This window comes from Clytia hemisphaerica, unplaced genomic scaffold, assembly GCF_902728285.1.
Source record: "Clytia hemisphaerica strain Z4C2 unplaced genomic scaffold, Clytia hemisphaerica genome assembly, whole genome shotgun sequence".
Taxonomy (NCBI): Eukaryota; Metazoa; Cnidaria; class Hydrozoa; order Leptothecata; family Clytiidae; genus Clytia; species Clytia hemisphaerica.
Genome location: NW_027103622.1, coordinates 187,635 through 210,021, shown reverse-complemented (window position 1 = coordinate 210,021; position 22,387 = coordinate 187,635). Strand labels below are relative to the sequence as shown.

Sequence of the window (22,387 nt, the reverse complement as noted above, 5' to 3'; positions counted from 1 at the left end):
AGCAAACAACATGCCAGTTCTTTCTGGACAAATATATATGTATACTTTATTGTGTGCTTTGAGTTCTATTTTAATCAACCCTCTCAACTGCTGATCTTTCAACTATCATTTAGGAGTATAGAATGGGCTTCCATAGTACCATTTTCTCTAAGTATTTCGTGCAAATTTTCAACAAAGTAGACTTCTTGACTGTCCTTGTCCCTTATATGTTAAAGTTGTTCTGATGGAGGACATTGCTATTTTTGGTAGCCTTCACATATCAATAAGGAGCTTTGGTGTAAATGTTTTTTCTGATGAAATCATACTAATCTGAAACTATTAGGCCTTTATGAACTTTCTAGAACAATAATCTTGCTCCAATCTTGAGAAACACTGGAAAAATAGGTTAGCATTCCCTGCCATAATTTCAAAGATTTCCTCTGCTTTCTGCTTGAAAACGCTGTCGTATAGCCGAAAACGAAAGTGAAACTGTGAAAACGTCCGCAAATTCGGGCCCAGTCCTCTTCCGAGACGGAGGCTAATTAACGCCTTCCGCCCATAAAATCAACGCCATGCATAATCGCCATTGAGTTACCTTACTTGTGGTGTAGACGGGGTCTTAAAAAATAGCTTATGGTGGTGTCATTGGAGACAAAAATCCAAGATGGCTGTTTGTTTTGAACTGGTGGAGCAATTTTTCTTCTTTTTAGGCTAAAAATAAGCAACAGATCAAATGTTATTCATCCTTCTGTTCAACTTAATACAAGATCAATGGAAGAGCAACTTTCATGATGCAGAATATGCAGATATTTTAAAGTAATTGCAGTTTATTTTCAAAACACGAATCTTGTCTCCTTTTTTTTCAACAGTGTGTGTGTCGTTTCATAATATCAAATATGTACGCATGTTGTCTGCATGTTTAAGATTAAAAGACACCTTCTCTTAGTTTATAATAGAACAATATCAACTTTAAAAAGCTACAATCAAAACATCTCACTTTCAATCAAATTTATGCAAAACTTCCAAGGCCACATATTATTACGAACTGTTTGAGAATTGGACTGTGAATCAAATGACAAAAGCTCCCTCCTTCTTGGCATCTTTGAGTGATCGAGTGATCTGACTCTTATTTTGTGCTGCATTGAATGGGCTCTTCAAGTTAAAGTTCGTTACAGGGGGTGGCTTCGACGACAGTGGATTTCCAGCCAAGTTAAAATGTTTTTTGAAATACACCAGGGGATGTCAATCGAACAATTCGATTGTCGAATCAATCAAACTCTTGATAGACCTTTTTTCAAAGAGGCCATCCTGTTGAATAATTATGTAGTCCAGCAGAAAAACAATGATAAAACCACGCATAATTATTACAATATGCATGATACAGTAATTATGCATGGCTCTATCATTGTTTTTATAACCTGATAACAGATGTTCATAATTTTCTTACGCGCACGGTAAACCTCTAAAGGCACTTGAAAATTATACATCTGAGGAAAATAGTCCTCCCGCGGAAAATTCTACAACAAGAATCTTGTTGTGCGCCGGAAAAATAAAAACTAATACGGCGCCCTATTCATAAACACAATCGCGCAACTTTGTTGTCATTCCCAGTCCTTTTAGACGAACGCGGTCCTTACGATTTCGAGATTGCATATTCGTCAGATTGTTTGTTTTCACACATCCCTTTAGAGCTTCAGCGTGGTGTGCAGAAAACATTCACAATCTGATCTCAGGTTATGTTTTTATGGCTGGACTACATAATTATTCAACAGGAAGTCCTCTTTGAAAAAAGGTCTATTGACGTCCCCTGAAGTACAATAAAGCAATACACCGTTTAACAGTGTCGACTGCGCACGCGTATGAACAATTTGCCATTGTTTTGATTTTGGCAGCCACGGGAAACTTCACTCTCCCCCCTAAAAAATGGTAGGTAAACATCCAGTTCTCATAAGGAAACCTAGCAGAGAAATGGTAGGTAAAGAACTCCTTTTAATCATAACTTCTTTTCCTCTAGATGAATTTTTGTGAAATTTTCAGGAGAGATACATAGAATTGTCATTAATATCATGTTCAAATATCTAAAAAATTCTCTTTATTAAAGGAAAGAAAAAAAATGGCAATGCTTACATTTCTCTAACCTTCCACAGTACTAAAGTGAGCATTTTTACCTACCGCCTCTACGGTGAAGATGGCGAAACTGTTAAACGGTGTATTGAAACTCCTGGAATTGGTTCATTCCAGAACATTTTCGCAACCCCGTCGGACGACATACATTTTAAATTTTTTTTTAGCTTGGAAATAATCTTTTTTCCAGTCAATTAGTCACACTAGTGTCCCGCCAAAATGTGTATCAAAGATTAATGCTGCAAAAGCGCTATATCGTTTACCTGACTCTCAAGCCAAAAAATGCGCTGCAAAACTTCGAAAGGGATTCATGAAGAAATAACCCGGTGCTTTTTAATGAAATTAACATTCTCAAAAACTATGAGGAATTGTCTAAAATTTGAGCCAAGCCAACCTTGAGAACTAATTTGAAGATCAACTTCCCAAGAAAAAGATCTATGGGGGAGACGGAATCCACCTAGAGCCGCGTACTGCCGGATAGGCTATTTCCTGGAAATTTTGCCGGACCTCAAACACTGACCCATTTGCATGTGCAAAATTGTTTTAAACAAGGCCTTTAAAAGTCAAAGCGCTGTCTCGGGAATTGAATGACAAATTTTGGTTGGTTAATTTTGGCTGTTGCACGTTTTATTTTGTTTCAAACTTTCAAGTTTTAATTAATTGTCACTTACTTACTTTTGGTTACTTTTGGTTGTCTTCGAGCTTCATGCTCTGGCAAGAAACTTTCTGCTTCACACCACAATGCTGCATCCATCAAACCTGAATAAGGAAGGATGTCAGCAGCTAAACAGTTTTCATGTCAAGAATGGAGTTAGAGTCGGCTCTCCTGCACCCTGTGTAACCATGAATCTGTGGCTCGTCTGGGATCGAACTGAGGTGTCTGTCTAGAGAGTTTTTGAACTTTTCGACTGTAACATTCTTCATATCTCTAATACTCTTGGGCATTGAATTGAATAATTTAGCACCTTGCACAACAAGCGTGCTATCATGTAGTTTTGAACTATGGGTGCGAACACACATCCTTCCCAATCTTGGGAGTTCCTTGAATTGAAATTTATTGTTGATGTTTGGAACCAGATTTTCAGCGGCTAGTTCGAAACGCAGGTCACAGGTCACAGGTCAACAGGTCACAGGTCACAGGTCAGTGATGACAGGTTGACTCTAATCAATGTCATTGCAGAGGAAAATGTTTGGAAAACACAAAGAATTATCAAAAACATAATTCTCAAGCAATTTCATCCATATAAAACCATTTCAAACATCAAAATTTAACCATGTGCTTTTATGGATCTTTCGCAGTTTGCGCCGTGTATAATGCAGACCAGAAGATTTAAAACCATATTATACGTATAACAGGTATATTACATATTGTAATGTTTGTAATGTTATATGATGGTTACATATAATAAAACTCATCGCTCTAAAACTACTTTCTCAGAGAATTCACGAGCTTCTGATTGGTGTAATTTTATATCCAGCCATATTGTTATCATCACATTCGGTATGCTAAATATTTTTGGTGTTTTTCTCTTGTAAGACATGATATTTTGTGATTCTGTCAACATTTTTGTCAAAAGTTGTCATTAAGTCATTAAATAATAACTGAATAATTAATTAGTTCCATCCTTCTAAAACCACTCTCTTAGGGACCTTGCAAGCTTCTGTTTGGTGCCATTTTTTATCCATTCACACCATCCACATCACATTTTGTATAATAAATATTTTTCGTGCTTTTGTCTTGTTAGGCATCATATTTTATGATTTTGTCATTATTTTTGTAAGTAAGTGTCACTAGGTTGTTATTTTATTCAATTGTCATTTTATAATATCTAAATAACATGTATTACTTTTTTGTAATTTAATGCGTTATGTATTGATGTTATGTTATGTATATGTTATGATCTTATTATCTTTTTTCCGGTCTGCACTTTGTTGACCTGTGACCTGTGACCTGTGACCTGTTGACCTGTGACCTGCGTTTCGAACTAGCCGGATTTTCAGCTATTTTCCATGTATACAGGATCCGATATCTCTCCCTTCTTCTTTGAAGTGAGTAAAGTTTTAGCTTTTTCAGACAATCCCAATAGTTTTTTGGAGTGCCAGTTATTCTTTTGAGAAATGATTTTTGGATTTCTTCTATTCTTTGGGTAGAACTGACAGCACTTGGACTCCATAGGACTGAGCAATATTCAATGACTGGAATAACCAATGATTTGTAAAGAGTAAGCATTAGTTGGGGTAAACGCGAAGAGAAAGTCCGCAGAATCCAGGAAATCAAGTTTTTTGCTTTCTCAATGACTGAATTTATTTGATGTGTAAAGACAGCATCATCTGACATTAGTACTCCCAGGTCCTTCACAAATTTCTTCTTCCTTTCGATATTTTCTCCTGAAGGGGATTTGTAGTGAGTTTGGTTTTTTATTTCTTCATCTGGACCATAGCGTAGAAGTTCAAACTTTGTGTCATTTAGTTTCATGTTGTTTTCTTCAGTCCAGTCATAGACTTTTTCTAGTTCTTTTTGAAGAATTTCAACATCCTTTGTGTTTTTGATTGATTTGGTGGCACGTGTATCATCAGCAAATGATTTCAATATACAGTACAGTACTTTTTCATCAATGTCACCAATCAATATTAGAAATATAAGAGGTCCCAATACACTGCCTTGAGGGACTCCTGAAATTACTTTCTGGGCTTTGGACTTGACACCATTTACTATTACTGTTTGATATCTTTCAGTAAGGAATGATTCAATCCATCTGTGGATTGGTCCGGATATACCCAATTGCTTTAATTTCCCAAGTACAACTGCATGATCGACTTTGTCGAAAGCCTTTGAGAAATCAAGGTAAACAACATCTGCATTCATACCCTCATCTAATATGTCAAGAATGAGGTCGTGTTGCTCAAGAAGCTGACTAAGGCAGGATCTCCCACTTCTGAAACCATGTTGGTTTGGATTGAAAAGGTCATTGTTGTTCATGTGATTTACAATATGATTTCTCAATATTTTCTCGAAAATTTTTATCACATGCGAGGTGAGTGCAACAGGTCTGTAGTTGGCAGCCAGAGATCTGCTTCCTCCTTTGTGAATTGGTGTTATGGTGCATTTTTTCAGTTCAGTTGGAACAAGACCTATTTCTAGGCTTTTCTTCCAGAGTAAACACAGTGGAACGGATAACTCATCTTTGCATTTTTTGAGAAACATAGCTGGAAATCCATCAGGTCCTGCAGAAGATGATGGAGACAGCTCATTTATTGCTTTAACGATGGAGTCTTCTGTTATGTTAATCTCATCAATCTTGACGTTTGTTTTGTCTTGGTTAGGTTGTGGTTGTGGTTGCTTTGGTTTACTGAACACTTTAAGCTATAAGCAAAAAGCTCGTACCCAAAAATTTTAAAAATGTCAAAAAATGAAGGTCTTCAAATCTCTCTAAAACCTATTTTTATGGGAAGCTATGGTATTTTGTAGCAAAAAGCAAAAAAAAATAGAGCTTAACCTCGCTTTAGAAATTTTTTATCGCATTTTTTAGGTTTTTGTAAAATCGCAGGCCAAAATAGGAGAAAAAATCATCAAGTTTTGCATTTTCTTCTCATTGACTTCATTTTTAACCCCTACTTTTAACCATTTTTGAAATCTACATAAAATTTACGACAATTTGATATATAACATGCATATGTTCCCGAAAAATCAACATAGGCTAAATCTGAGCCTGCCGCTACGGTACTGAAAAAACTGCTTTGGAATGATGTCCTTATTACAGGGTTTTTTTTCAGGTATAGATTCAAAAAACTAACCAAAAGGCCTCTTTTGCAAGCTGAGTCAACTTTCTATAGGACTTGGACTGGTTAAACTATGATTTGAGGCTTTCAAATCCAATTTTTCACTGACTAGTACTAGGTCAGAGTTTTTGTCACGCCGTGACGGAAAATTTTCAATAGCCTGTAAAAATCTATGAGAGTGGAATCAGGTCTCAATTTTCTCCTCAACCATATAGTGTTAATCAGAAACCTAAAATAGAAATTCAAAAATCAACCCACAAGATTTTCTGTAGCCCTTTTTAGTTTTTGTCACGCCGTGACGGAAAATTTGGGCCTATGTCAAAATTCCCCTATCTTTTCGTCAAGTGTACTTGAATTGAGATTTCTTTGTTTGAAAATTCTTCAAATAGGCAGAGTATATCAGAATATGCAAAAAATGGAGTCAAAATGCAGAATTACAATGAACTAGAGGTTCTGCAAGGTGGATTTTCTCATTTTTGATCAAAATGTTTCGTAGGCTAATTTTGGAAAAACCCGGTTTTTTTTTAGGATTTAGCTCATGTTTTAACTTTCTAAGTTTATTTTTCTCATTCTAGTATGAATTTCTGACAATTTTACATTAAAATTATAATATTTCTTACAAATTCAGGAAAATAATTACCTATTTCTCATTTATGATTTTTAGCGTTTCATCACTTTTTTGGCCAAAAATGGGTCATTTTTAGGCCGAAATCCAAAAAAACTGGAATATTAACTTGAAAATAACCCTATCATGTTATATATCAGTGGAAGCGGAATTTTGAGTAGATTTTGAATATGCAAGTTTCATGTCCTGAAAAAGAACTCAACTCAAATTATTATGCTTTAACAGCTAAAAATAGACATGGGTACGAGCTTTTTGCTTATGGCTTTTAGCATATTGGTCGGCTAAGAGATCAGCCATTTCTTTGCTTCTTTGTGTAAGTTCTTCATTGCAATTCAATAGGGGTCCGATATTAGACCGAATTTTCGATTTCTTTTTTGCATAGGTAAAGAAATATTTTGAATTCTTTTTAATTGAGTCAATCACTTTGCTTTCCACGTGACGCTTTGACTCATTAAAAGATTTTTGAAGTTTTTTCTCAATTTGTAAAAGTTCATCTTTTATCTTGTCTTTCTTGGATTTGGAGTTGGTGTGTAAAAGTTTTTTTGTAATTTTTCTTCTTCTTTTTGTAAGAGAGGTACGGTATCTCTCAGCTTTTGATTTCGTTTTTGATGTGGTCTTGGCCTTCACGGGAACTCTGCTTTCGCATATTCTGTAGCATATGTTGTTGAAGGTTTCCAAAATAACATCTGGGTCTTCAGTATCGAACTCACTTGGCCAGTTGACATATTTGAGATCATCTTTAATAGTTTCCCAATCAATGTCATCAGCAAAATAATTCAGTGTGTTGAATTTTGTGCGTGGCTCTTGTTGATCGTCGTCCAGAAAGGAGTTTTGAACTTTCAGAGTTGTTGATACTAGTACAATTTCGTGATGTGATGTGCTTTGCAATACAGGTACTGTTGTGTAGCTGTGTATTATTTGTTCGTTGTTAGTGAAAACAAGGTCTAATGTATTTCTGTCCTTGTGTGTTGGCAAATCGATATATTGTGACATGAAGAATTCGTTGCAAAACTGATTCAAAGAGTTTAGAATAAGACGGTCGTTGATAGTACATCCTGATTTTGGAAGGCCCTCAGGCCAAGTTGCTTTTGGAAGGTTGAAATCACCTCCAAAAATGATATTTGGTACGGTTTCTAACTTTGAAAGTGCATTTTTTACACCATTGATAGGAATGATAAAATCATTTGCGGTTGAAGGATTACCATTTGCTTTGTCGTCAGGTTGTCGGTAGACTACCAGGATAGCCAGATTTTCGATGCTTGAGTATAGGCAAAGAAGTTGTACACTGGGCGAGAAGTGAGAATAGATTTTTTCGCATGAAGCTGCAATATCATCCCTGACATAAAAACAAACTCCACCAGTAAATCTGCCTCTAGATTTCTTCTTTCTTGTTGAATCACATCGGAAGGGAGTGAAACCTTCTACTTTAAGTTCTGCGTCTTTATGGTTATATAACCAAGTTTCTGACAATCCAACAAAAAGTTGGTTTTCATTACAAACATTATCTTTAATAAAGGGAACTTTGCTGGGTACTGTTTGTGGACAAAGCCCTTGTATGTTAAAAAATGCAAAGCTATTCACTACTGGAATGTTTGCATTGGGTTGAATGGTAGTTGAGGGATTTGGAATGGTGGTCTGAGTGGTAGTCCTTGTGGGGGTATCAGATGAGTCTGTTGTGGAGGTATTTGGTGAGCCTGTTGTGGAGGTATTTGGTGAGTCTGTTGTTGAGGTAATTGATGAGTCTGTTGTAGGTTTTGTACTTGAAATTGAATGTCTTGGATTTTCTGTCCCAGTGTTTCCAGAATTTCTTCCTTCAACAGACGAATCATATCTAAAAAATGACCAGGCTCTTGTTTGTTATTGTTTGATTGTTTGTTATTGTGCGCTACACTACTTTTCACAGTTGGAGGTTGTCTTTTTGTTCCTTTTACATGAGCAAAACGACAGGATTCTGAAAAGCATTCTCCTTTCCGAAGGGAATCTAAACACATTTTTGGATGAAAGTCCTTGCATTTAGTTCCAAGGTTACATCCTCTTGGTTGCCTTGTTCCATGTTGTGTGAACTTGCGACACATTTTAGGGTGAGTGTAGTTGCATTCCTTTCCTTTTAGGCCATGCTTGCATGTTCCACTTTTGTAAAAATTTGCAGATTTGGGATTTCTTTTCATTATCTTTGATTTCGCCTCTTCTTGTTTTGTTGGTTTCGTCATCTTCACTTTGTTTACCAGCAGAGAAATTATAATCAGATGACTGGTCAATGTCGACAACATCAACATCAGTTGTTGAATCGGTTGTGACTGTAAGGGTTGTATCCTGAGCTTCAGTATTTATTGGATGATGGTTGTTCTGAGTTTGGGATGTACTTTTTGTACGTTTTTTACGCTTACTATTCCCTTCTTCATCACTTGGAATGGTAGTAACTTTACAGGGATCGCAAATGTAAAACATTCCTGGTAGATTTAGAGGGTTGACCAAGGTTTTGAAGACATCCGCATCTACAGGTTGGTTGAAATCATTTGTAGCAATTGATGCAAGATTTAACCAACAAGGTTTGTGGACCCCTTGGCCACAAATGGCACATTCGAGAATCGGACAGTCATGAAGGCTGATACGATACCTTCTTTTGCAAACTGAACAATTGTCTGGAAGAAGGTTTTGGATTTTACAGGTTATCAGGTGTGATAACGCCTTCTTTGTTTTATCCTCGAAATGCTGTATTTTTAAAAATTCTGCAGTCTCTTTCAGCAATTCAACCTTCTCTTTGTATATGTCCTTTTCAATCTGTGCTACACTTTTGCCAAATTGATACTTTCGCACACAAGATTTCACTGCTTTAGATGAAGTATTCAGACATAATTCAGCAATTAAGTCTTCTATTTCTGACTGATTTTCTTCAACTTGAGATAGCTTTTCTGTTTCGCTAACACTTTCAGGGGTGTTCTCCGTCATGGTGCGAGTGCAGGAGAACCAAAACAGTAAAGTAATAAGAAAAAGGTACTTCCTTTCAATGAAAGATTGAAGTGTCTTGAGAAGTGAAACAATCGATAAAATAAAGGATCGGTACCTGCTCAGCTACACATGGGAACCCAGGTGTTCTCTTGTCATGTGTAGCTGATCCTAGGTCAAATGCTGTGAATATCAATCCTTCTTTGTCAGAATGAGAAGATGTGACAAACTTTCCACAGTGACAAAAAACCAACCAGTTTCCCAACAAGTTCCGTTACGGCCACTTGAAACAAGCGGGTAGCACTGGTATTTTAAAACACAGGGTTTCACGGATTTTACAGTGTTCACCGTTTTTGTCTTCTTTATCTTGTCCTTTTATTTTTCTCATTTGTTTGTATCTAAAAATACGGCTCCACCAGGTTCCCCATGGTTTTGCCTTTGACTCAAATTTGGAGTTATGGTGTTTCTTTTTATTTGTCTTGCGAACTTGATTCAGGTAACTCTCATCCTTGTTGTTGCAAATACATCCTGTAGATGACTGATGTTGTTTTTTCTGAAAGCTTGATTTCCTAGTGTGACTAACTGCCAGTGGTGGTCGGAAATTCTAATTAAAATCCATGTGCTTTTGCATCGGATCATTTTGTGTCGGAAATTCGACTCTTTTTTACCGTTTTAAATTCAATTGCCTTGGAAATTCATACATTTTCTTCTCTCGCCTTGGAAATTTTGAATTTTGGTGAAAACTTTTGCCCTTGGAAATCCTGTGTCGTCTGTCCCCCTGGTACAGACAAATTCTGGAATGGCCCATTCCAATACAAAATCAATTTTTGGCCAATTGAATGAAATATTGAGTGGAATTTTCGTAGAACTTTTAACAATTGACTGGGTTTCTGAATGCTTTCCTGTCATCCACCCTCTATATCGAATCTTTTCTGAAAAAACCCAATGTTAAGTTAAAAAGAAAAAATCCACAATTTTTCAGATTGTGTATTTCAAGACTTTCAAGCAAAAAATCTCTTTAGCTTTAGATAATTACAGAATTTTGAGTACTGTAAGGCCCAATTTTACTTCAGTTGTTGTAATAAATGGTTATTTTTTGAATTCAAGGCAACCATTTTTTCTACATCTTAGCAACAAGCTGCTCATCCCCCATATAGTTAGGGGGCTTTTTTGCAGAAAACCAAATAATTTTTCAAATCAGATTTTCAGCATAATTTTTTCTAATGATAATTTCATGTGTTGGTTTGTCTTTTACAACACAACTGTTGCCTATAGGTACTGTAAGTCAGTATACACCTACCTCCTGGATGGAAGGCTGCCCTTAGAGAAAAATAAAAAAATAGTTTCAAACTTTCTATTATTTTCAGCTTTAAAAAAGGGTGTCAGAATTAGATAAGGGATGTTGACATTAGACCAAGTTACTATATATCTATCTTCATTTGGATTAGGTTTTTCTTTCACATACCACTATTTAAATTCCCTTTAACTTTTTGCTAAATTACCCTCTGTTTCGGAATGATTAAAAAATTAAAATACCAAAAAAATCGTAAATATACATAATTAACAAAAATATTCTTAACTTTTTTTCGTTTTTATCAGTTTGAGTTATTTATATATCAATACTTTTCTTTTTCTAAAATGACAGTACATATCTTCACTATATATACAAGATAATATATCCTGTTTTAGTAGCTGGAGTAATTTGTTATTCAAAATACTGTCGCATTTTCCCTCAAACGACTATGCAAAATGTTAATGATTATAAGCAGAAACATCTGTTTAGGTACCACCCCATTGTGGTTTTTGGTGTTTTTGGTTTTTTGAAAAAAGCATCATGTTGCTTGATGAAACCCATGGGAGCTTGTTAAATTAGACAAAGGAAATGAAAGGGATTAATATAAAGACACCTTACAAAGGACTACATGAAATAACTTTGATTGTCAATAAGTTGAGCAAAGTAGTGCTTTCTTTATGATGATTTTTAAAAGATCTTTTTTTCTACCGTTCTTCACCTTTTTCTAACTTTTTTTGAAAGTAATGTTTTAGCATTTAGTATCTAATAGACCAAATTTGTAAAATGACCCTTTAAAATTTAATTCTATCCTTCCTCTTCCTCTTCCTCCAATGCAAAAGAATTGATTCTTTAAAAACAGTTCATAGAACTCAAGAAAATTCACTTCAAAAGACAGATTTTTCTGGGACATCCGGTAGATAATTAAATTCTATTCAATTCTATCTTCTGTATGTTATATATTTAATTAACAGAAGGTTAATTGGGACATTCTATATGTTCTATGCAATAGTATCATGGGTCAAATAGGCTCAAGTACCAGTATTTTGTGGATATGGAACTCAGTCTCTCTTAATTAGTGTATAATTGACGACCTTGAACACCCCATACCACTGAATTTCTTCAATGTTTTTAAGAATTATTGGTCTTTTCTATCATCCTTATCATTGGTACAATTAACTATCAACAGTCCACTCAACAATCAAATTACTTTCTGAGAACTGATTAGTTAGTCTAGTTCGATTACATCATAGTTTTGAGATGTAGCCAATAAGATGTGTCCGGGTAGGTCAGTCGGTAGAGCATTTCGTTTTACAATCCAAGGGTTGTGGGTTCAATTTGGTCACCGCTAACTCAGCGAATGAGTAACCTGGTGTATAATATTTATTTTTATTTAGAAAGAAAAACAGAAATAACTAAAGACAAAACCTTCAAAATTGCTCCTGACATTGGTACTGCCAACATTATTTTAGAAAAAAGAATAATTATTATTTTAAAGAATCTTATAATTATTGTATTTAGATGAATTTTGATTTTGTCAATATCGAGTTTCTATGTATTTTGTGATTTTGAGGTTGTAAATAATGTTCTATTTGAAAGACTTAGTTTTTAATAAGGTAATTCTTTTTTAATATTTTAAATGAATTTGGATTACTTGATGTTGCAGTATGACTGCCATGGATAACAAATGGGGGCCAAGTTCAAGACTTGGATTATTGACAAATCATAGACCTGGGCAGCTAGATAAAAGACATACATACCATACTGGTTTAAGTAAAGCTTTTATTGACAATAGTAACAAACAAAGCTCAACTCGCAAACCATTGAAAGCTGATCACAGCATTAACCTGGGTAATGGTTCAAAATCTAATGGATCAAGGTTTACTACAACTTATAGTTCTGCCTTCAAAAGGCTTGATCGTGAAAAATCGAAATCCGTTTCAAATATTAGTAGAACCCAAAAGCCTACAAATGTTGATCGGGCAACTAGAAACTATGATATATTTGGTGGTGATTTGAGTCCACGGTCGAAAGGGGAATTTTTATTGAGACGAAGTAGAGAAAAATTGGACAAATTAAACACAAACATTGTTAATGGGATAAATGCTACTTTTCCTCGCAGATTACCACCCCAACCTGTTACATCGCCAACTCAACCAAAGTCAATACTTAAAGGAACTGAGCAAAAAGCAAAGCAGAAAGTAGTTAGAAGTAGTAGTTTAAACCGTGGTGTAATAAAAAGAACTCCAGTACTGAGTCCTGTTAGGGCAAACAACGATAGTCCCCTACCTGGAATTATACGTTCAAGACGACATTCTATTGGCTCAACAGCATCTCTTGAAAGGTCCCTCTCAAAGATTTCATTGAAGGAACCAGCTGAAGTAGCTTCTAGCTTAATGCCTGAATATTCTAAGGTATGTTTTCTTTATTTTCTTTCCAGTTTTTTTAATAATTGAAATTGTTTTAAAAGGTCATTGTTAAAAAAAGTGTGAAATTATTCGCTGCTTGTTTGTGTGTTTTAATGTAAATAATTACCTTATTAATAATCTCTGTGTTTTTAGGGCTCAAGAATCAGTAGTTGTACGTCCGTGAGACGAGCTAATTCCAAGTTAGGTGTATGTGGATTAGAAAATCTTGGAAACACAGTAAGTGAAATATCAATCATTTTGTATTGTTTTTACATAATTTTACTTTAAAGTAATTTCTTTGTCAAATAAGCTTTCAAGTGAGCTAAGATCTGATCAGTGTTTGATTGCTATGATAGGTGTGTACACTAATGATTTTAAAAGGTATAAACTTTGAATTTTACCCTGCCAGAAATTCTACCATATTACCTGATCTCTTCAATTTCATTTTAGTGCTTTATGAACTCCATCTTGCAGTGTTTGAGTAAAGATAGGACATTGAGAGAATATTTTTGTGATCGAAAATACAAGAAGGACTGCAAAGGTGCTTGTAGATTGACTAATGGTAAGTGGTAGAAGAATCTTTCCCGGATCTATAAATGCTATCTATCATCTTTTTACTCGCATACAGTAAGTCTCTTTACTGTTCTTTACTCAAAAGTTTGTTGAAATGGTAAGTTTCTTTTTAGGGTTTGTCTACGGATCCTACCTATAATGAATTCAGATTTGCTTTTAACCTTTTTTACGATTTTGAAAGTACTCTTACGCTGACGAAGCAGAATAAACGAAAGTTCTTCAAACTTTATGCCTTTATACGAAAGTCTTTAGATTAAATACGTTTAAATACACCCTTTAGATTTGTTTTCTTTTGCCTTATAGCATTTGGTGAATTTATGGATAATATTTGGTCGAAAAGTGAACCTAGTTATATTTCACCGCGCAGTGTCAAATTAGAAGTACAAAAACTTGCACCAAAATTTGTCGGGAACCAGTATGTACCTTATTTTTCTTCGTATCTTGTAAATCCTTCTATCCTTGTGTTTTCCAACTTGTAGACTTTTAATGTATGTAAATCATATTTAAGAAGATTATCAAAAGTCATAGCCTTTTGTTCATCATTGTGATACTTCCTAGTAGGTTATTTTTTTTTTAATTCTCTTTTATCACCAAAAAACAGTTGGTATATATTTTACAAGTTCCTCTACTCTGCTATATATAATAAACAAATTTATATTTTCGTTTTTGATTAAAAATTTCATTTAAAAACAGAGAGTAGCAGTAATAAGATCTCACTGAAATTGAAGAATGGGATGTCCGCTTGCCCTCTGTGGAGAAGGACCGGTCTTACTAAGCGGGGCCTATCCGGTGTTCGGAACCGGTCCATCCTCCAAAAGAGCCAAAGTTGCGGACCTCCCGATATAGCCGAGCTGGCCACTAAGAAGAGCCAGAACTTAGGAGTTAGATAATTTCGGACCTAGACGGACAGAAGACTAGCAGGATGTAAACAAACCATCCACAAAAAACACACAAACCAAAAACAACGAAATAGGCGAAAAGCAGGAAGCTGGACAAAGTGGAGTGGAGTGTAGTGATTGGAAGCTAGATTAAATTAGGGCTTGGTCCTCAAGGTTGATTTCATTTTGTAAATCAAAAAAACCCTGTTCCGTCATTTGCTCTGAAAATGAATGACGTTTCATATCTTTCTCTTATTTCTTCCTTAGTCAACACGACTCTCAAGAATTTTTGAGGTACCTGATAGAAGGTGTGCACGATGAATTGAATGTGGTCAAAACCAAACCTACTTATTCTTATGACGACTTAGATGATATGAGGTAAGGAAATATAAAAAGTTCTTCTCGTCTGTAATTGCTTCTTTTGAGCGGCGCTACAATCATGGTTGAAATACATTGAGAATTCTTTTCAATTTGGGAGGGGTTGGCAGACTTCCAAGCTATATTCTGAGCCTTATTGGACTATTTCTGAACTTTTGGATCCTAAGGTCCTATATGTTATTGTTAAGTCTAGCGTTAAAACTCAGAGTTAAAATTCTACCCTTCGAACCTACTTTAGAGCACTTACAAATCGATTGTGGTTTTAAAACTTCCTGGGGAATTTCCCTTTTTCCTCAAATATTACGACCTTGATTGCAGTCAAAGTAGGCTGCACGCACCCCTTTGATACGATGTAGGGGGTATAGGGGATGCGTATTGTCTACGATATTTCTATCCCAACTTGCCCCCGTCTATTCTTTTTTCTTTTTTGATTATGTGTCATAGCAATACAACGACTTCTTTTTTCCTTTGTTCAATGTTCATTTTTTTCTTTGATTGGATGTGACAAGTAAAGTAAATTTATACAACTTTTCGTTACCCCAATGGGCATGCACGCAGCCTATAGTCAAAGTGGAGTGAATGTCTAAGGTACTCCAAAGCACTTATTTACTGCCCAGAGTTTATCACTCATTGTTCCCAGCAGATGAGGTTCTTCGACACCTTCCTCTCTTGACGTTCACACGTAGTTGATTCGGTAGGTGGGTTGTTACACACTCCTTAGCGGATTCCCACTTCCATTGAATTCATCTGGTTTCGCTGTCGACAGAGCCGGGAAATGAAGGAGTTAGACCACAGTTAATTCTTTCACTGTCTATAGTGAAACCTGTAGAGGCTGAGTGCCATAACTAATATTAACTCAAACAGTTATCACCGTCTTGATTCTAAGCTGGAATCCGAATCTAAGCTGGTTAACCGGAACATTCTAGACATATTTTTTTTTCATTCTTAGGGACGACGAGAAAGCTCGAGTAGTCTGGGAACGATATTTGTCACGTGAATCGAGCCTCATACAAGGTATGAAATACATATTATCATTGATATGAAACTATTTTAAAAAAATCTTTAGGCTCCACGTGCCTCGCAAAACGCAATCGTTGTTGACAGATCAAAAAGGCTAATTTCAAAATTAGTGTCCAAGAAAACTAAATATTTTTCTATTTGGCTGACCATACATTTTAAGATTGGCCCTCTTTCATGTAGATGGGACCTTTCTCACTATGTAAAAAAGGGTCAATCTGAGATTTAAGGTTAGCTGAACAGACAGACATACCAAAACAAGATCTTGGAACAGTTATGAGGAATAGGGATGATTGGAAAAGGATTGTTAATATGATGATGATGAATAGAAAATTTCTTAGTTTTCTCAGACACTAATTTTGAGGTTTGCCCTTTTTGATTTGACAAGCGCTTTAAAATCTAAAATATGTCATAATTTATGTCCAGAACCTCCTAGTACAGTGACATGTCTTAAAGGATTCTTGTTTTATCCATTTAATTTCACCTTGTCTCTTCGCAGTAGCTCGATGTTATGAACAATAAATTTGTTTTGTATTGTCATTTGGGTATGACCAGTCTGAATGGGAGATTCTCCAAAACTGCACAGTAGTAGAATCTACAAAATGGAGCACGAAACCGTCAGCGAGTACCATCAACCTAATTTTCGATAGTCTTCTAAAATAATCAAATCATTTTATTTCAGATTTGTTTGTTGGTCAGCTACGAAGTACCTTAACATGTTCACAATGTGGTCATGCGTCAGTGACTTTCGATCCGTTCTGGGATTTGTCTCTCCCCATTCCTATCGTAAGTGTCTCAAAGTAACTAGTTTTTTGCCGGAACTAATTTTCACAGTTGTCGAAAATCTAATTTCACGGGAAACGATTCTTAGTGGATTCTTGTAGTTTAAGCCTTATTCAAAAGGACTGCTTTCATTTTCCAACAAATTCGCAGAATTTTGTAGAAGTTCGACATTTAAAATTGCATTCTACAGGTTGTTTTTCCAAAAAATGCGTAATTTAATTTCTTTTGTTATACGATATAAAAGATATTATAAGAAATTACCTTACTTTTTCGGCAAAGGATTTTGAATTCTAATGCTACCGGCTTAAAAAGATTTGCACTGTACCTTTTGCAAATCCTTACGATTCTTCAATTTTAATTGATTTTGAAACTTAATTACATGGTAAAAATGTTTCGGTCTACGATTATATAACTAGATTTAGACAATATCCTTAAGCTCTCTACTTTGATACACCTCTAAATTTCATCTATATTTCATTTCTCTATCATTTTCAGAAAAGAGGTGATGTGGCAGATATTGCAGAATGTTTTCAAACTTTCACTCAAGAAGAAATATTAGACGGTGCAGAAAAACCGGTATATTACTACTTGGATCTTATGAATGAGCTTTCTAGATTCTACCAACCATAGTGTTGAATTATCAAAAAACAAACGCTTAAACATAACGTTTAACAAAACGGACATTGAACTTTGAGCAGTCAAAAAATATAACTGTTATGAAGTTTTGCTGTTTTGGTCAGATGTGACAAGTGATATTTTGCTCCACTGTCAAACATTACTTGATTTATCTCCATGAAATGGAAGATCCAGAATCCTCGATTATATTGATTTTGTTTTCTCGATTTCAGACATGCGAAAAATGCAAGAAACGCCGAAAGTGCACCAAAAAGTTTTTAATCGAACGATGTCCGAAAGTTCTGGTTATTCGTATCCTTTTCAATTATTTCATTGTTTTCTACTGGCATTGAAGTTAAGTATTAATATGAACTTTACGGCGTTACACGCTCTATAGGTTACTAACTATCGTAGCTTCGTGTAATGTCGACATACCTTGTCTAATTCCGCCATAGCAACTATCTGGTCTGCAAAGTACTTGGAGGGATTTTTTAAAAAGCTTGCTCAGAAGGTCTTGTTTATAAACATTTTAAAGACCAGATAGTTTCTATGAGGAAATTAGACAAGGTATGTCGGCATTACACGAAGTTACGGTATAATACTGAAAGTCGAATAAATTTAAAGTAATTTTTCGATAGCTCTCCGCTGCTAAGGCCTGGCAAAAGTTCTTTTGGCCCATATGGAAAATATGGGTAAAAAAGTAACAATTTTTCAAATTAGTATTGAACAAAAACGTTTAATGCCATCGCTAGAGCATGAAATTCTGTGCCAAAAAGATATCTAAAACTGTAAAAATTTGACGCCAATTGCATTCATGGCAGTATTTAGATTGTTTTAAAGACCCGTAATTCTTCGTGTTTAAGCCAATAGTTACTCTCATTATATATTCAGTACTTGATTTAAGATTTTTTCTTTGACTCCAAAATATTTCATCAAATCAAAAGATTTGAAACGATTCGCCGGACAACGCTATCGGACAAAGTTATCAACTCATGTCATTTTCCCAACGGAATTAGACATCAAACAATATACAGGTTAGTGACCTTACATATCTTTTGATATTCTTGCTAAATTTTTGCTTGGTGGGTAAAGGACCTTTGACGAAGTCGTGAAAATATGTTGTGTTTTTACTGGCATAACGCTTATAAGCATATATGAAGGCTCATATTTTCAAATTTCGTAAGCTTAACAAAAGTATATACGCCAGCCTGAAATATTTCCTGAGCTGTGCAACACGCAGCTGTAAAATTCTTCAATTTTCATGTTATTTTTAGTTGCTAAAGAGAGTAGGAGGTATCAATTATTTGGTGTTTCCAATCACATCGGCGGAACAGCAGGCGGACACTATACTGCATACTGTAAACATCCGGACAGTGGTAAATGGAACCTTTATAATGACACCAGGTAACAACATTTAAACTTTTTTTTGAACCATACAAAATACAGGAATGGGCTCTTAACTTCCGTACATAGGGGGTGGAGGATATAGTGGCCGGGGAGTGGTGAAAAATCTACAAAATTTGCCTTGTCCGGGGGGTTAGACCTGCTGTCCGGGGATCAAAAGTCACAATGTCCGGGGGGTAAATTTCCGAAAGATGTTATATCCTCCACCCCCATATTCAAATTTTTCTGGAAAAGTCCAATAACAACCTTTACACTAATTTCTCAGTGATTACCGGTATTCCATTTAAATCTAACCTCAATAATTTCCATAGATTTGAAAATATACATTTTTAACGACAGTATACTTCCTGTGTTAGTTTCATGCTTGGAAATTTGTTGTTACTTTAAATTGATATGTTTTAATAGAACCTCTCCTACCGCAATTAACGTTGAGTCGACAAAATGGTGTATGAGATTTAAAAATATCCATGTCGGTAAAAACGATGTTAGCTTTTCAGTAGCCATTTATGAAATATTCATACCACTGTTTAGCGTAGTGTTGTATAGTATAACCATTAAAGCAACAACCATTGACGATTGTGAAATGGCATCATGCAATGAAATATATAACTTCAGTAACTCGTGATGCTATACATCCTTTCAAATCTTAAAGCGTGAGGGAAATTGGTCAGATTTAACTAGAAAGGATTGACGTCAAAATGTATAAAGAAACACGCATTTTGACGTAATTCCTCCCTGGTAAAATATCGATTCAATCCCTTTGTCGTGTTTAAGGTTGAAACATAAGGTTAAAACATAACACGAGGTTTCTCCTAAATCAAAGCCAGTCTTCGGTATTGTTCTTTACCAGAAACTTATGTCCAGACATTACAGTTGAAAATGATACGGTTCCGAAACACTGTGTGGACATCAAAAATTAGAAACGTCAAAGAAAGAACACGTTACAAAGGCGATGCTAAACCGCAACGTCTGAACATGGTCTTATTTGTTTTTAATTTCGATCTTTCCAACGAATTTTGCTTTCTATTTTCAGGGTCAGTCCTGCCACACCTTCAAGCGTCAACACTGCCGGAGCATATGTTCTCTTTTATGAATTAATGTAATATAATTGGAATCATTTCTGTCATTACTTATAAATACTAATTAATATATTTATTATTATTATCAATCCAACTAAAAACGAGAATTTTAAGAAAACTTTTATTATATCACCATACCATACCGAATGTGTACATTTTTACTATCATCAAAATTGTTATATTATTGCTTTATAAATATTATGAAAAATAAAAAAAACTTTTATATCCTTTTACAATACAAAATACATTTTCTCTGAATTTTTCACTGTAATTTCCCTTCATGTTTGAAATTTGGTAGACAAACTATGACACTTTTTTTATAAGAACCAGTAAAATTTTTTACAATTTTGACTCTTAAACTACTTGAAATTGAGTAATTTCAGGCTCAGCATTGTTTTTAAAATGTTCTTATTTTTTGGCGATTTTGAGCTTAATTGTTCTTATAAAATTGTTCTCATTAAAAAAGTGTAAGCATATACTAATTTGCAGAACATTAAACCTTTTTTGTATAGTTTGATTACCTCTAGCATCTTTTTTAAAACACCTGCTTGATTAAATTTAGATGGAGTCATCTTGAAATTCAGGTGTTTCTAACTTTTTATGAGTTTAAAGTTTTAAATATAGGATTATGTGCAATATAAAACCCCCTTCTCACAGACCCGGTTGGATTTTTTCAACCAATGGGGATAAAAATAACAGACTTAAACTCGATGGAATTGATATTTATTTTTCATGACTGGCTGGGGATTTAAATTTTCTTGTTTTCAAGTCAGAAAATTCAGTGCGGATGGGGAAAATATCAAAATAGTTTGCATTGAGGATTAGTTTATTTGATTATTTTCAGTGGGGATAAAAATTAAAGTATGATTTTCCACTGGGGAAGATACTTTGACCATATTTTCCAGTGGGAAAGGGGAGTCCCAGTGGGTCTGTGAGAAAAGGGGATGTAATATATCAATACGCAGCTGTTGTTGCAGTCTCGCACGCCCCGAAAACTTTGCTAGGATTTATGATTAAGTGAGAGTTCGAACATAGTTGAGAAATCGCGCAAAACTAGACCCCTGTATCAAGAGCAGCCGCCGGCAGAATTTAATCAAATATCTGTTCTTTTTTTCAAGGAGAGTAAAATTTATGGATAAATCTAGGAGAGACTTGCCTCAAACACCCAGGTAAAATCCAGGGGTCGCCTTAAAGACATCTGTTCTTAAAATCCAGGAGCACATTTTAAGGAAAAACACATACAATTTTCCAGTGGACAATTTGTTCAAAAAATAGCCCAGGATACAGAAAATAGCCCAGGATACAGAACATATAGTTTTTTCCAGGAGAAAGGGACCTCAAGAACAGATCTATTTCATACTTCCTAACCGGTGGCTGCTCTTGGGAGGGGGCGTACGGGGGTCGCAGACACCGAAATACCGACGCATATTTCTTGGATTACCGTCAACACCGACAGCAAAATTTGGTAAAATCCTTATTTTTGTCACCGCACGGCATGTTTGACACCGAAATACCGTCACTTTTTTCTTCAAACACCGACTGAAAAAAGGGTTAATACCGTCACACCATCAAACCCGTACGTCCCCCCCCCCCTCTTGCTGTATGTTCTGCAAGTTGGGAAAAGGAAATTTCTATAGGTGACATTTGGAATTTCTTTTATACTACACTAGAGGGGGGCTACACTACGAAAGCAGCCAGCAAGGCGTTCTTTTTTCCCGATGTGTTCTGAGAGCATATTTCAGGTAGAAATTTTGATCTGTTCTGATCAGATCGAAAATTAATCAGCTAGAAATGTCTAGAAATGGTGATGTGTTCTGACGAGACAGGGGTATAACCAAGGTCATCTAACGTGTTCTTGCAACCTCGTTCCCAGGGCCTGCTTCTCACTTTTTTATAATTTTGATGGTCCCAGTCTTTAGTACAAAAATAACAAGATAACATTTTTGACATTTCATTACATATTGACTGAAAGTTCGAAAACTGTTTTGTTTTTTAGCAGGCAGACAGTGAGCACTTCACATCGATTTACATATAGACGCCCACAAGAAAAAATGCTGACTCTGTCATAATTTACCGTGTCGGCGAATAACAATAGATCAAAGGGAATACTAATGTTGTTTGCCAGGGCGATTTGCTACATCCTATATAAAAAGCAAATCGTCATGGGGACGAGGTTGGTGTTCTTGTTCTGTTGCCTAGTAACCCTAGAAATTTTCAGAACACATCTTTCGTGGAGAAAAACAAATATCTTACAAGTTTGTATTGGCAAACTGTTGTTCCTAGATTTTAGAACACATCAAACCATAAAGTAGTGATAAGTTTAGGGAGACAAATAGTGCGATAAATGTTTCCTAGAAATCAGAACACATCATTTGTATAAAAAATAGAAAGGTCATAACATTTGATCTCCTAGAAGATGAGAGCACATATTTCTAAAAAACTTATTCGCCGGCTGCTTCTGACACTAGAGAGGAGACGGTTCGTACAAGTTAAAACAAAATCGAAAA

The 22,387-nt window shown here is 35.3% G+C and overlaps 1 protein-coding gene across 2 annotated transcripts; it reads left to right on the top strand.

Moving 5' to 3' along the window:
• The first annotated feature begins 620 nt into the window (after positions 1–620).
• Positions 621–20,123, top strand: LOC136802437 (ubiquitin carboxyl-terminal hydrolase 2-like). 2 transcript variants are annotated; one of them, XM_067059169.1, is made up of 13 exons: positions 621–795; positions 12,868–13,159; positions 13,307–13,390; positions 13,604–13,715; positions 14,030–14,141; positions 14,872–14,982; positions 15,932–15,996; positions 16,682–16,785; positions 17,278–17,358; positions 17,631–17,709; positions 18,342–18,431; positions 18,672–18,801; positions 19,835–20,123. In XM_067059169.1, exons 1-13 carry the CDS (start codon positions 713–715, stop codon positions 19,902–19,904), a joined length of 1,413 nt encoding a protein of 470 aa, XP_066915270.1. In that variant the 5' UTR covers positions 621–712; the 3' UTR covers positions 19,905–20,123. The 2 variants fall into 2 exon arrangements, with proteins under 2 accessions (XP_066915270.1, XP_066915269.1); XM_067059168.1 differs by lacking the exon at positions 621–795 and having other exon boundaries at positions 12,143–13,159.
• Positions 20,124–22,387: the final 2,264 nt, after the last annotated feature.

Coding starts and splice junctions, on each gene's coding strand:
- LOC136802437 (XM_067059168.1), top strand. CDS start 12,413: ATGACTGCCATGGATAACAAATGGGGGCCAAGTTCAAGACTTGGATTA. Junction 17,710..18,341: donor TCCGAAAGTTCTGGTTATTC/GTATCCTTTTCA, acceptor TCAAATCAAAAG/ATTTGAAACGATTCGCCGGA. Junction 18,802..19,834: donor AACCTTTATAATGACACCAG/GTAACAACATTT, acceptor TTCTATTTTCAG/GGTCAGTCCTGCCACACCTT.